This window comes from Pecten maximus, chromosome 5, assembly GCF_902652985.1.
Source record: "Pecten maximus chromosome 5, xPecMax1.1, whole genome shotgun sequence".
NCBI classification, from domain to species: domain Eukaryota; kingdom Metazoa; phylum Mollusca; class Bivalvia; order Pectinida; family Pectinidae; genus Pecten; species Pecten maximus.
In genome coordinates, this window is record NC_047019.1 from 43,960,009 (window position 1) to 43,974,845 (window position 14,837).

Here is a 14,837-nt window from a genome sequence, read left to right on the forward strand (position 1 = left end):
CCTTGTCCTTCTCACGTCTAGAAGTTCTCATCCCTGGTAGCGAAGGTTTGCTACCATCGTCTCTGGACTGTAAAAATTGCTGTCTGCTTTTGCGCCCTTACCGTCATATCAATATGTTGGGTTTGATAGGGGTTCCATATCGCTCCAGCGTTTTCCATTATAGGACGAACAAGGATGGAGTATGCTCTTTCCGTAAATCCCTCTGGGCAGGCGCGGATCCCATCGGAAGAAGCCTTCCGATCTAGCAGCCTTTGATGATGTAACACTAGTAATGAGGCGATTGTGCCAGGAGAGAACATTGCTGATGTTGACACCAAGGTATTGGTGATATTGTACCTCTTCTTATCAGATTCTGTTCAGATGATATCTAGTTCTCTGGTTATTCCCCAGACGCATTATGTATATAATGACGCTTTGTACAGGTTGAAAGACATAGATCTGCCAATCGCATGTTTACTGGTGGAAGGCGTTGAGGTCGCCCTGCAGTAAGTCGTTGTCTATGACAGAATGCACATACACGACACCATTTTGCAAACTGCTACCTGCAGGGGCCCAGATTCCTCAATTATATATGTTGATGAAAGGTCATGTGATAACATAATCAGATGTCGCTGTATGCACTTCTTCTAGTCATCTCGGCGTACTTTTTTCATGTATATTTTCTACCTTCGTTCATTGGCATGTTCTGAAATATTCTCAATTTGATGTAGATTAGTTTTGATTGATAATGCCTACATTGTGCATGTCTTGTTAGGTAAAAGTAAGGGCTTTTATAATCCTATTTATAGCGATTAATACTTTTAAAAGCTTTAGCCTAATATTAATTAGGGTTGTTTTCCTTGTAGACTATATAGGGAATCTGAACAGATTGAGGGAGCAATCTGCAAAATGGTGTTCTGAAGGAGGAATTCGGCGATGTTTTCATGGATTGTTATTTGGATGTAAACAAATATGTGACACTGGATGTTAAAGATGAGTTTTTGATAACGGTTGTATATAGTATGAACCGTGTCAGTTTGTTGAACATACAAATGTATGTATTTTAGTCGGTTGAAGTGAGATGGGTTGCCTTTTCGCACTCATAATGTTTTGAAATTAGCATTTTATATGCAAGTGTCTTTCGTAAAATGCGTCGTCAGCATATAACAGAATGTTATTACCGCTGGTAGGTCACTAATGTACAGTCGATACAGCAAGGATCCGATCACAGTGCCCAGGGATACTCCCGATAATACCTCCTCATCTAATGATGATCTTCTTTCCACATGGAACATCAATTATCAAAACAACATGATGGTTTTAGGAAAGGCAATGAACCTGCTGGAAGTTCTAGAAATCATCATAAAAACTGTGAACGAAAACCCACCGTTAGACGTCATTCATATGGATTTAAAAAAAAAACGTCTGTGATACTGTACCACACAGGCGACTACAAATGTATTGATATAATTAGAAGGATGTTCCATCAAAACAAAACGTTTAAGCTGGATAAAAAACGTCTTGGTAGACAGAGAATCAAACTAGGAGACTAAAGGGTTTAATCCCCAGAGGGGGCGCATTAGGACTAGTCTTATTTCTGGTATCTATTACTGATTTCCTGGAACTTCACCTCAATATAACAGTTAAACTTTTCGTCGACGACGCCAAATTAAAATCATCGGTACAAAGACAAAAAGTTCTGGGCTATGTGAAGTTAGCTCAACATACGATATACGACATTCAAAATTTAAAAAAAATCATATCGTGTGTTTTAACTGTCCAATGAGGGAACTTTTGATTGTTCAGCGGCTCGACATACGACATTAAGATTTTGAATGTTCAGCGGCTCAACATACGACATTCAAATGTCATTCAAATTTTGAATGTCGTATTTCGTATGTCTAGAAGCTGAACATTCAAAATCTGAATGTTGTACATTTTGTATGTCGTATGTCAAGCCGCTGAACATTCAAAATATGAATGTCGTATGTCGTACAGTTGAGTGTAGACTAAAGGTTACACCCAAGTGCACTCCGAGTGCACTCCATTTGGACTTGGAGTGCACTCCGTTTGGACTCCAGGTAAACTTGGAGTGCACTCCAAGTGGACTCCGAGTCTACCTGGAGTCCTATAAGACACCATGCCTACCCCAGTTCTATAATCAGACTATATCATATATATATATTAAATACTTTGATGCTTTTAATATAATTTACATATAAATAAATAGATTTTTACAAATTACTTTTGTTCTGTTAATATTACTATTAACATTTGTTTAGTCTACTAGGAATATTTCTTTTATTGTTAATACATGGTAATAATGCCTACATGTTAAATTTATATTTATTAAGATCCATAAAAGACAGTTATACAATTTATGCTATAATCAGGTTTCTATGAAAGTTAATTGCTTATTATTTCAGATGTAAGTAAATTGTATTTCATTTTATTAAGGAATTGAAAATGATTTCAATTAGAATATTTATTACTGTACATATATCATGACTGTAAGGAAGTTCAGATAATATATCTATATTACGTTATTGATTATTCAAAATATTGAAAGTTTACAGTATTTAATGAATTATGTGTTTTTTTATAGTAATTATAAAATGAACAATCCTTTTAGTTGATATATAATAGGTTATATATTTAGATGTATCATTAGAAAAATATACATTTACAACTGTACATATTCACGAGCATTACCTAGTTAAATTAATGTTCTGACATAACATACACACAAGTATGTAGTTCTGTACTACCCATAATGAATGACAGTATCTGTTTAATTGCTATTATTATTGGCCATGCATGACTGACTCTGGCCTGACACACCTGAGACCTGTGTCAGGTGAGTTTTAGGAGCCAGCTACAGGTACTGTCCTGAGTTCACAGAAATACCTGTGTCAATACTGTCACTGTATGGCTTCAAATGATGAAGCTGTGCAAAGCAGGGTCACAGTGTTATAACCTCAGGCCAATTAACAGAACAGTAAGATTATCTCCTGACTTGAAGGAAAGGATTGTAGCTCTCAATTTGAGAGGCCTTAATCAGACCAAAATTACATGTATAAACTAAATACCAGTGTAATTAAGGTGGAAATATCAAGATAAGTTGTAAAACCATTAACAAATTGGTTAACAGGTTTAAGAAGACAAACTCTATTGAAATGAAGTCATTCTTTACTGAAATTAGAAAGTAAAAATAAGCTGTTTCTTATTACATTGTAACCTGCCTAAACCGTAAGTCCTTGAGACCAAACGTATTGGCTGGTTTATGCAGGTGTCCGGTATGTAGAGGTACAATGTTGAATGATATAAGTTCAAAAAAAATTAATGCAAATCAAATTAAGAAATGATGCAGTTCTTATCTTGTAATATTCAAAATTATAAAGACATTGCTTTAAAAAATTAATTGTAAAGAAACAGATTAAAGTAAAAAAAAATCAAAAAAAATCAGTGTAATTCAAAATGGTATAATGAATGTAAATTCACCATTTCCCAAAAACCAACCTATAGCTTTATACCCGTAATTAGTACACATTGTTCTCATCCAGGAAATAAGATTATAGAGCCTGAGGTAAAATTTGCCTCAGGGCAGTTGGACACGGCAACCTATGTACCATTTACCTGTAAAACTGACCTGTTGGAACTACATCGTTTTCTATCCCATTCTGTCAATAGCTATCATAATATGTGTCACTCATACATTGTATGTAACAGATACAGGTCATGAATGTACAATGGTTGTTCAAGCCAATTATAAAATCATAAAGTTAAATGTTCAAACTTTAAAAAAATAAGGCCCGCTGCAGTTGGTGTATGGAATGTTTGATAAGTATTTACTTAACTCAAACATGAAAATTATATTAATCTATGTTGATTTACATATTGACCTCTAATACTCTATACATGCTTCCATTATAATATCAAAGACATAAAGTAATAGTACCAGTTTGAAATAAAAAAAAATTCAAATATTTTTTTTTCTATAAATGACTTATAACTGTTTTAATAATACTGTAATAGGAATGGACAATCATATAATTTCAAAAGTGTCAGATATCGACCGTCACAAGTATGTACCTTTATTTCTATAAGACCTTGATAAAGGTTAGCCGGAGTTTCCTCTGAACTGACACCATATTACACCAGACATGGTGTGTGTCAGGGCCAGAGGAAACTGGGGCTAGGTAAAGGTAAGGTGTGATGACCAGTTTCCATCTAACAATTAAGGGGTCTTTATCTAGTTAGATGACCGTGTGTACACATGTCCAGATCTTCACACCTTACGAGGTAAACTTGGAGGAAGGGGTCATTATTGGGGTCAGTGTAAGTCTGTCTTTTCTCCACACCCCTGTAATCACGCTTGATATACAGGTAAATATTGACCTGGAAGTTGGGGGGGGGGGGGGGGGGGGGGGGGGGGGGGGGGGGGGGAGGATGTATCTGATATAACTGTTAAAAGAACTCCATGTATAACCTGGATTTAATGAGGCAGGCATAACAAAAAAATAATTGGTTTACCAAATAGAAATGTAAGTCTGATGTTAAACTGTAAATCAAAATTAGACATTAGATCCGGAATATGCTATCCAGGTGATAAAAAAAACAACTTTCTTTTTTATTGTATGTTAAGATAAATATAAACTGTTGGAAGAAAAGTATTTGAAATATATTAAAAACAGTACTTAGTACTTCGAGTACAAGTTATGTCCAGTCTAAATGTATAAGAGTATATATCTATCTATAAACATTATGTATATATGTACTTGGTTACAGGTACATGTGATACATGTGGTCCCAGGTAGGATTGGAGCCTGATAGGACTCCAGGTAAACTTGGAGTGCACTCCGAGTGCACTCCAAGTTTACCTGGAGTCCAAATGGAGTGCACTCCGAGTCCAAACGGAGTGCACTTTGTGTAACCTTTAGTCTACACTCAACTGTATGTCGAGCCGCTGAACTTTCAAAATCTGAATGTCGTATGTCGTATGTCGAGCCGCTGAACATTCAAAATCTGAATTTCGTATGTCGAGAAGCTGAACAATCAAAAGTTCCCTCGTTGGCCAATACAAATGTACGTTTAAAAAGACGTCATAGTAATAGCGAACATTCAAATGAGAGTTTTTAGCATGACAAACATGTCTAATGCACAATTTCCAATAATTATGAAGATTTGATTATTATTGATTTTTTTTTGTACCGATATACATGTATTTTCTTTTAATTTTTGTTTATTACAGAACAACTGCATTACCTAATACGTGGTTTTTCTTTCTATGCAGTGGCAAAATCACTCAAATATGCATTCTGCAGAATAATCTCAAGAACTACGTAATGTTGAGATGGTGTTCATATACACATACATGTACATACATGTATATAGACAATACAGTTACCATTATAATAAAACTAATAAATATGTGATTATCATTTTGTCTATTCCCATTTATCAGAAAAACCATTGATATATTACATAAGTATTACATAACATTATATATGACTAACGCGAAACATTAAGGTATAGCAAGAAATGATAGCCTTGTCTGCACCCAATGAAATTCTTAAATGAATGTCTTGAAGTGTGCGCCAAGACGATAGCATTAATCCTCCACTTTCAAACCTTTAACATGGTAAAATTGTGCATTGGACATGTTTAACATGCTTAAGCAGTTCTTTACCGGTTTTTAATTTTTCTTAATTTATTAACTCTGTAGTTAGAAATATATATATGGAAAGTTTTTAGATAAGTAAAAAACATTGACTGTGATTACATCTATACTAACTCAAGTTGACATTTTAAATTTTTTGAAAAGTTTGCATGTTTTTCTAATTAAATTTATCATTAGTATTTCTTCATGTATATCAATATGACATAATATATTTTTTGATATCAAAATAACAGTAAAGTTATACAATGTAAAAATATGTGTAACAGTCTACCAGAGAAAGTACAGACACTACAAACACGTTCAAGAACAAATTCGATAAATATATTAAAGGTCAAGAAATAATGTATGAAGACTTTAAGGCCAAAGTGAATCATACCGCAAGTGACAGTAAAGTCTTAAAGTCAAATGAGTCTGATGTAGAGTATCCCTAATAGGGAGCCTGAATCAGCATAACGTTAATACACATGTACATTTGTATTGTATACAAAATACTACATTATACTTGTTATGTATGGAAATAAGAAATACGTGTTCCTATATTGGGAAGTTAAATTTCGATAATAATGTGGTTTAGTAGTCAATAACCTTTGATATAAATCAGGTCAATTTACAAATAAAATATTTTCCGTCTTTGCTGAGCGTCGAATCATTTTTTAGCTCGTCGGTTAAACCGGAAGTAGGTGAAAGTGAAAGTACGCGTGATCACATGACAAGGGACAAGGAAGATGAGCCTTGTTTGAGAGAGACTTCACGCATGATGTATAGAAGTATTGTAGATAGATTTATTTTTGTAGCATGTTTTTTTGTTGTTAATTCTGAGAATGGACACGAATATTCCCTTAGATTCCCCTTGGACCTTTCATTGGATTATCTGCAGATACAGTACACAGAACAAAAATATGGATTGGTGATGATTTCGAATGGGTCGGCCCCATACCCCGTTTATGACACCTGTATTGCATACCTTGAAGAATTTGGTATACATGCATCCAGATTTATAAGATGTACAATTGAAAAGGCAAGGCCGTTTCGTTTCTGTGAGGAATGCGTTGTCCACTACAAGCATGCGATGCAGTCGTATGCAGATATAGAAGAGGTAAGAACAGTTTAAAGTCAAGGGTTTATTGGTATCACTCGGTTGATGAACCCTATCCTGATCTACTCAGAATGATTATTGTAAGTCTTGCTGGTACCAGGGCCAAAGGAAACTCGGGCTAAGGTAAGTACAGTTCAGATCAGGGCTCAGTTATTCAAAAGGTGATATTTAGTCTAATCACTTGATAAGTGAAAATCTCATTTCTGCTTTACTTCAAAACCTGAGTGTGTGCATTACTTAAAATGGACAGGTAGGAAGAAACTGGTGAGTGTAGTATTTTTCATAAAATTTTGTAAAGTTACTTTTATCAGCAAAGATTTTATCAGGATTTAGAAATTGTTGTTAAACTGTGATTAGCCTTATGATCTATTCTGAAGGTTGATGTCCCATATCAGATTTTTAAAAGGCAAATAAAACATAAAGAAAAATTTAAAATTCTCATGTGGTTCCTGTATATAAAATTTGATAAAATGGAAAAATGTGATATTAACTTTTTTACTGTACAGGATGATGAAGATAAAAATGGCTGCAAAAGTTTATTGTTAAATGCTGATCGTATCCAAGTCCTGAATGAGATTTACAACAACATAAAACAGATCTGGGAGGAAGCTAACTGCAAAGGTAAATGATTATTAATGAATAAATAAATTGAATATAAATAACAACAATAACAACGATAATTATATATTTTGTATATATTTAGAAATATAATGATATGAATATTTATAACAAAAAGTCTGTGGTACATGTATATTGATGTCTGTTCACTAATGCAAATTTTACAATTTTTTTTATTATTTTTTTAAGTATCAAGGATAAGACACTCTGTGATTTTGACATGTATTTTTACAGAATGTTTCAGTAGTGTGTCTATAGATGTCAATGGTACAGTTGTATTTCAATACAGCAAGGACACAACAGAGTTTATGGACAAATATAAAACAGTGTCATCATGTTTTCGGCATTATTCATTTCCTAGGGTAACTATCGCCATTTTGTTTACAATCATAAATTTACTTCATGTATAAATGGAGAAATTTACTCGCTATAAAATGAATGTGTAAATATCATAGCTCGTAAAATTGCCTTAGAATTTTATCTTTGAATGTGACTATCTGCCAATGCAAGGACGTATTTCCTAATGATAAATGTAATGTTCATCACAATTCCTGTTCTGTAACTGTCAAAGTTAATTGATGTATATATATACATATATAAATTATTTGTAGGTGGGCAAGAACTTTTTCTCAAAATGAATTGTCAACTTATGGGTTCTTGAGTTACTTGAGTATTGTGTTTGCTATTTCTATAAACCTCATCCTACATAACAATTTCACCTTCAAGTTGAGAGAGAAATTTAGCCAGTAAATATCCTTGTTTGTATTTCAGGATGGCAATGATAGTGTATGTCTGGTTTGTCGTGGGAACTACACACAACTTAATTCCTTTTACAAGGAAGTCAGAGCAGCTAAAAAGGACTTAGTGTGTATGGATCTGGTGGACATGGTAAGATAAGTTTGTATGGATCTGGTGGACATGGTAAGATAAGTCTGTATGGATCTGGTGGACATGGTAAGATAAGTTTGTATAGATCTGGTGGACATGGTAAGATAGGTTTGTTTGAATCTGGTGGACATGGTAAGATAAGTTTGTATGGATGATCTGGTGGACATGGTAAGATAAGTTTGTATGGATGATCTGGTGGACATGGTAAGATAAGTTTATATGGATCTGGTGGACATGGTAAGATAAGTTTGTATGGATCTGGTGGACATGGTAAGATAGGTTTGTATGGATCTGGTGGACATGGTAAGATAAGTTTGTATGGATCCGGTGGACATGGTAAGATAAGTTTGTATGGATCTGGTGGACATGGTAAGATAAGTTTGTATGGATCCGGTGGACATGGTAAGATAAGTTTGTATGGATCTGATGGACATGATAAGATAAGTGTGTATGGATCTGGTGGACATGGTAAGATATTGAATGAGTGTACACTGGTTTAAGATAAAAAAGTATAAATTTTCTAATTTGCGGTAATAATAGGACGATGATCAGATAAAATCAATTAACTAATCCTTAAGCGTGAATTGATCTGATAATAGATTAATTAGGATAATTGGTATTTCATTTATTTTCCAGTCTTTTAACATTGACATTTTCACAGCCTTTATTCTATCTATAGTAAAGATACTGATTGTTATCACATTTTATTCTTAGCTTATTTATGTAATTTAATTAGTATTACCACAACTAAGAATGTAATTATTTTATAGGATATTTAAATACAGTCAACTGAATATGTAGTTGATTCACATTATGTGAAGGTCTTTTCAGTAATAATCAATACAGATTGATGGATATGAGACTGTCTCATCACTAGATTTAACATGCGCTGTATGTTACAAGAACAAATAGATAATTTGTCGTTAATTGCCAAAAAATATCTGTGAGTTATCTCCCTTTACCATTATTCACATTTTATTTCAGATGAACTACACAAGGTTGATGTGGGGGCAGCAACTGCACTGCACGAAACACTCCGCTGACGATGCAATAGTGGTCATCATAGGGATCATTTTCCTGACAATGCCAATCCTTTTCTATGTTGGAGCTAGATACTTTGTAGCCAGGACCAAACGGAAACTCATGTTACGTATGTATCCTATAAAGTTTGCTCCTTCCCTGATACTATATCAGAACTGTACAATGTTTCCAGGTAATATGGAATTTGTAAATTTGTCTTATTATACCTCCTGAACAAAGTTTGGGGGTTATACTGGAATTCTGTCTATCCTTTGTCTACATGCAAACTTTGTCTGGACAACTCATGTGAACTTGTGAACCAATTCCTATGAATTTGTGAACCAATTCCTATGAATTTGTGAACCAATTCCTATGAATTTGAGAACCAATTCCTATGAAACTTTACAGTAATGTTAGGAACCATCTGCGGATGTTCATGCAGGTTTTCCCCTTCTGAAATTTGTTTTGCAATCACTATAAGTAAACAGTATATTATAAATAGTTTTTGAGCTTACCTGGTTCAGAACAGGTGAGTGTATGCCATAGTATGCCAACAGTCGTAATCATGCAGTATCTGCATGGTCCACTTTTTCCTTAAACCACTTCTTCTCAGAGACTTAAAGGACTAGAATCAAGATATTTGGCTGGTAGGTTCCTTGGATGGAACCCAACAAAGTTTGCAAAAGAAATGACCTTTAACCTATATTGAAGATCACTGGGCTCAAAATTAAAACACTAAAACAAGTTCTTCTGATTAACAAAAAGGCCTAGAATCAAGATATATGGCTGGTATGTTCCTGTGATGAGGTTCAACAAAGTTTGTGAAAGGAAATTCACTTAACTTAACTTCAAAATTACAGGGGTCAACTTTGTGAAACAAATCAAATGATTTTTTATTAACTGATATGACTAGAATAAAGATATTTGGCCAGTGTATAGTAAGTTCCTTGGATGTGGCAAGACAAAGTTTGCCACCTATATTCAGGGCCTTAGGGGTCAAGTACCAAAACAAAGTTCTATCAATGAACTGACAGAGATTATTAAAGAACTGGATAACAGGTGAGTGATGCATGCAGGGCTCAATGTGGATATTTTAATAGATGGCCTATTTGGCTTCCAAGTCATAAAATCTAGGCGCTAATCGGAAAAGTTAGTTGCCTGGCCAGGTTGTCTTACATTTAAAAATAAAATCATTTTATTCTTTAGTTCAGTGTGAAGATCTCTGTAACTTTTTCAATTATAAACATTATTTTAGAATTGACAGCATGCAACCTTTAAAAGATCATCCAAATCACATATTTTCACAATTTTTTAGTGGCCATGCGTGCGCCTTATAGGTCAATAACTGGTCGCCAGTGGTGAATTTAAGGCGCCATGGCCACTAAAATAGGTACCACTTTGAGCCCTGGCATGCCCATTGGGCCTCTTGTAAATAAATCCTTCTTAACTTGTTTACCAATTTCAACTAAACTTTAATGAAATGTTAGGGACCATAGGTAGATAGACATGCAGCCTTTGTCTCAAAATTTTGACTGCTATGATAACCAGGTCAATATACACTAGTTTTTGTATAATGGCCTCGTATTTATCAGTCCTTAAATCAATTTTATTAAAACTAAAGTAAAAAAGTCAAGTAGACGTAGCTTATCAGTGCTTATATAAAATTTGACACATTAGAAACTATTTCTATGGAAACAGGATGGAAGCTTCTTATTGGTCAAACTAGAGATAATGTTTGATTAAGCTACCATTGAAGGGTATTTGGTTGCCATGGTAACCACAAGAAGACCTACGATTAGACAAATGTTAACTGGACTACTCCTCCTAAACATGTGAAACAATTTCGGTGATACTAAATAAGAATATTACAGACTGCAGCACATGCAGTTTTTTGTGTGGAGATTTTAGTTTCTATGGTAACATTGTCAATATACACATATGTATAGCTCTTCAGTCAAGCACTATTTTTATTCGAATTTGGTTTTCTGGTGTAACTTCAATTATCATAGCCAATAGTTTGAATCATAAGATACATGTTTCCAGAACTGTTCCTACTTTTAAAATAACATAGTCAAAATTGAGGTATTGTCCAATTCAGATGAAAAATTATAGAATGGATGTGAGGAATGGCAAATACATTGATACTATTATCCAAAGAAAACCAAAATTTTGAATGAGTTAATTTAGTCTGCTCTATCCATTACTGATATAATATGATATGCATTGTTATGGTTTTCTATGAACTTTGCAAATGATGAGTAGCTTGGTATCCTAGGGTATTAGCTAGCCATTGGCTTACAGTTCTAGTTTAACCTACTATACCAGGGCATGATTATTTTGTGAAGATTTCAATAATGAATAACACTTTGTCAGGTCATGGCAGTTATGTAATAATTACCTGAAATAATATCAAATACCATACAATGATTATTAATGATGTAGATTATACAATGTAAATAAAAAATGGCTGGTATGGATTCCAGCGTCTAAACTTCTCTGATTAGGTGACAAAAAAATTTACACCAGGTAATGATATAACTGTTGTTTGTTAGGGCTGACAATGGAAGGGAGGTAACTGGGGTAATTCACATATATTACAAAAACACAGGAACCTTTATATGTCGCATGATGTGGCAAAGCCAAATCAGGAAGATACAGATTTCTTTTTTTATGTCTGTTGACTGTAATTAATGGATAACTATGCACATTTTTCTATAGAGACATATAATTGTATTTAATTCTCATTATGTTTTTCTATTTTGTAGAAAAAAGAATGTCACAGATTGCTGCTCGAACATTGTTTGTTTCACTGGCTGATAGCACTAAAGAGGAAGAGGAAACACAGCTTTTATCTTCGTCCTCCTGACAGGGTTGGTTAGCTGACCTAGCAGGATGTGTCCATGTGATGATTTAAACTGTCCAGGAGGATATCTGTGATCAGATTGTCAAGGAGGATATCTGTGATGTGACGGTCCAGGAGGATATCTGTGATGTGACGGTCCAGGAGGATATCCGTACCTGTGATGTGATTCCAAAGTTTATCAAACATCTTTTATTATTATACTGTATCTTACAGGAAATAAGAATCATTGACAGAGAAAATGAGGGGAAGAAAGAGGATCTTGAGAAAAAAAATGCATTTTTGAAAGATTTTGTGAATATTATTGTTGAGTGTAAGAGATATAAAAAGACAGTGTACAAGTTGTATGTTAACGTTATAGTAATTGTCAAATATTTCAAGTGTGTAATCATGACTTGTTAATCAATAAGTGAGTGTTCATTAATGAAATTATAACAGATACATTGTATGTATTAAAGGAAATGACCAGTTTTACAACTGACTGGTAAATGAACTTATATAGAATACACCATCTATCTTTTACTCAGGTGTAAATCTTCTCTGGCCCGGATATACTGGCCAGGTTGTCAGGTCAAGGTCAAGGCCACTGTTACTATTTTTTGAAAGACCTTGTCAGCTAGTACTCTTGCGGCTTCATTCTTTGTGGAATTTTGATCAAACTTCACATAAATGCAAAAGACCATGATATTTCAAGTTGAGGATTTTTGGGTCAAGGTCATGATCACTAACTATTTCTAGGGGTGAGGGGTAGAGAACAATTTAATTGCCATACCTAGTATGCTTGTTTTTTATGACACAATTTTCTCCAGGTTTCTGACTTAAAAATCAGCTAATTTGTTACATGTATGTATACATAAACACCTTGACCATGCAGGGACATTTTTGTATACAGTAGTGTATGCATTGATATGGTAAAGCTTGTGTACATGGGCAGTTGTAGAATGCAAAAAAGTACAGAGTTGAAATTAAACTTACGTTATTTTTCTTAGAAATATTTCATGATTTATACTCATTTAGCTAACAAAAACCATTGTTATATTCCTAAGAAATCCTCTCAGGATGAGCAGTCAAGTGTTTCCCATGCCCTTGCAACGCACTGGACATACATGTACATATGTACATAGCTTCAGGTTGATATATTTATATACTTTCCTAGAATTCCATGTTTTAACAGATTGCTTGAGAATCATGTATGTATAGACACATTAGTGGATGATATCTAATCAGAAGCTGTAGAAGATCTGGATTGAGTACAAAAACCTCAATAATAAATTGGGGTATTTATTATTCTAAATGTATCCATAGATAATAGGTACGTCAGATCAATGTTACAGGGCTTCCCATGAGATTATTACTGAAAAAGTAGGTTATGTCCCTTTCTGGTATAAATACTCCAAAGCTAAACTCATTGGAGGATTTGAAAAGCTGTCTCAGCTGTTCGGTAGTTTTATACTTGTTTGCACATTCACACGTAACAAGGTGATTTTGTCCTATACATCTATTGTCGACCTTAAGGGGTTAAAAGATTGAAGCGTCTTTTTGGAAGGATGGCTGTTTACAACTTGAGTATACATGAGTATATATCGTTTCTTTCAACAAATAAGCATAATAGCTTTAAGCTTTCAACAGTGATCCGCTGGATGTATTAGAGTATACAGTACCGTAATAAAGACACATATAAACCTTTAATTACCTACATAAAAGGGAAAAATCGATTCAATAGTAAAATACCTTTTAATTGTAGCAGTAAACGATGAAATTTATATTTAAGACCTCTGTTTTTGTCCCATGTTGATGCAATTCATCTGAAGGTAAAACAAATTCATTGACTAAGTCACTGCTGGGTTATCATACTGTATAATATCAGTGTACGTGGGATGCCATACTAATGTGTGTGTGGTTCAGTGTGATAGCACTATAAAAGCATTTGTCCATGGCCCATCTTATTTGGTCTTAGTAAGGATTTCAACCCCAAAACAGACAAACTAAAATCTAATCAAATTAAATATTTAGTATCATCTAAGATAAAGAGTGGTGTAAAGGATTTAGAACTAGTAAATTTTGGTAAAATTATTTCAGCTGTCATCACACCACCATGGCCTTTAATGTTTCAGTGACTTACACATGCTAATACATGTATGTACTTTAGTATTTAAAGTGTTTAAATTCAACACTGGTGTTTCTTTTGAGATGTATTTCCTTGACTGTCTATGCATTTACCTGAAGTACAGGATATAAAGGATTACTGTACCTGTATGATGTGGCAATATTATATAACTGTATATTTCATGTATTATATTTTCGTTATTACAAAAGAAATAAAGATGAGTCTATGATATGAAAGTAAACAATGATGAATTTTTTTTATGTTTTATATCTCGAAATATCACTTGAAAGTATCATTCATTATGAAGCAAAAGATTGTGTCGCTGATTTTTCCTCAAACAGAATATTTAAGTTTAGGAAGTGACACAAAGTCCAAACACCAACTGTTCGTATGCATGCACAATATATGTACATTTTGTACATGCATGTTACCACGCAGTTTATTTTGACAATGAGGTTTAATATACAAATATCTGCAGTTTATAATGCAAATATTCGGACCGTGGGGTTAGTAATACAAATATTAGGACCGTGGGGTTTGTAATACAAATATTAGGACCGTGGGGTTTGTAATACAAATATTAGGACCG

General features: G+C 33.9%; 1 protein-coding gene across 1 annotated transcript; it reads left to right on the top strand.

The window, feature by feature from the left end:
- Nucleotides 1-6,360: 6,360 nt before the first annotated feature.
- On the top strand, nucleotides 6,361-14,492 carry LOC117328135 (osteopetrosis-associated transmembrane protein 1-like). Its single transcript, XM_033885523.1, has 6 exons — nucleotides 6,361-6,755; nucleotides 7,262-7,376; nucleotides 7,608-7,735; nucleotides 8,145-8,261; nucleotides 9,246-9,411; nucleotides 12,047-14,492. Exons 1-6 carry the CDS (start codon nucleotides 6,366-6,368, stop codon nucleotides 12,145-12,147), a joined length of 1,017 nt encoding a protein of 338 aa, XP_033741414.1. The 5' UTR covers nucleotides 6,361-6,365; the 3' UTR covers nucleotides 12,148-14,492.
- The last annotated feature ends 345 nt before the right edge of the window (nucleotides 14,493-14,837 follow it).

Bases quoted from the DNA above. Each gene is read 5' to 3' on its own strand.
- LOC117328135 (XM_033885523.1), top strand. From the start codon at position 6,366: ATGACAAGGGACAAGGAAGATGAGCCTTGTTTGAGAGAGACTTCACGC. The intron at 6,756-7,261 runs GTAAGAACAGTT...TTTACTGTACAG, and splicing joins CGTATGCAGATATAGAAGAG to GATGATGAAGATAAAAATGG. The intron at 8,262-9,245 runs GTAAGATAAGTT...ATTTTATTTCAG, and splicing joins GTATGGATCTGGTGGACATG to ATGAACTACACAAGGTTGAT.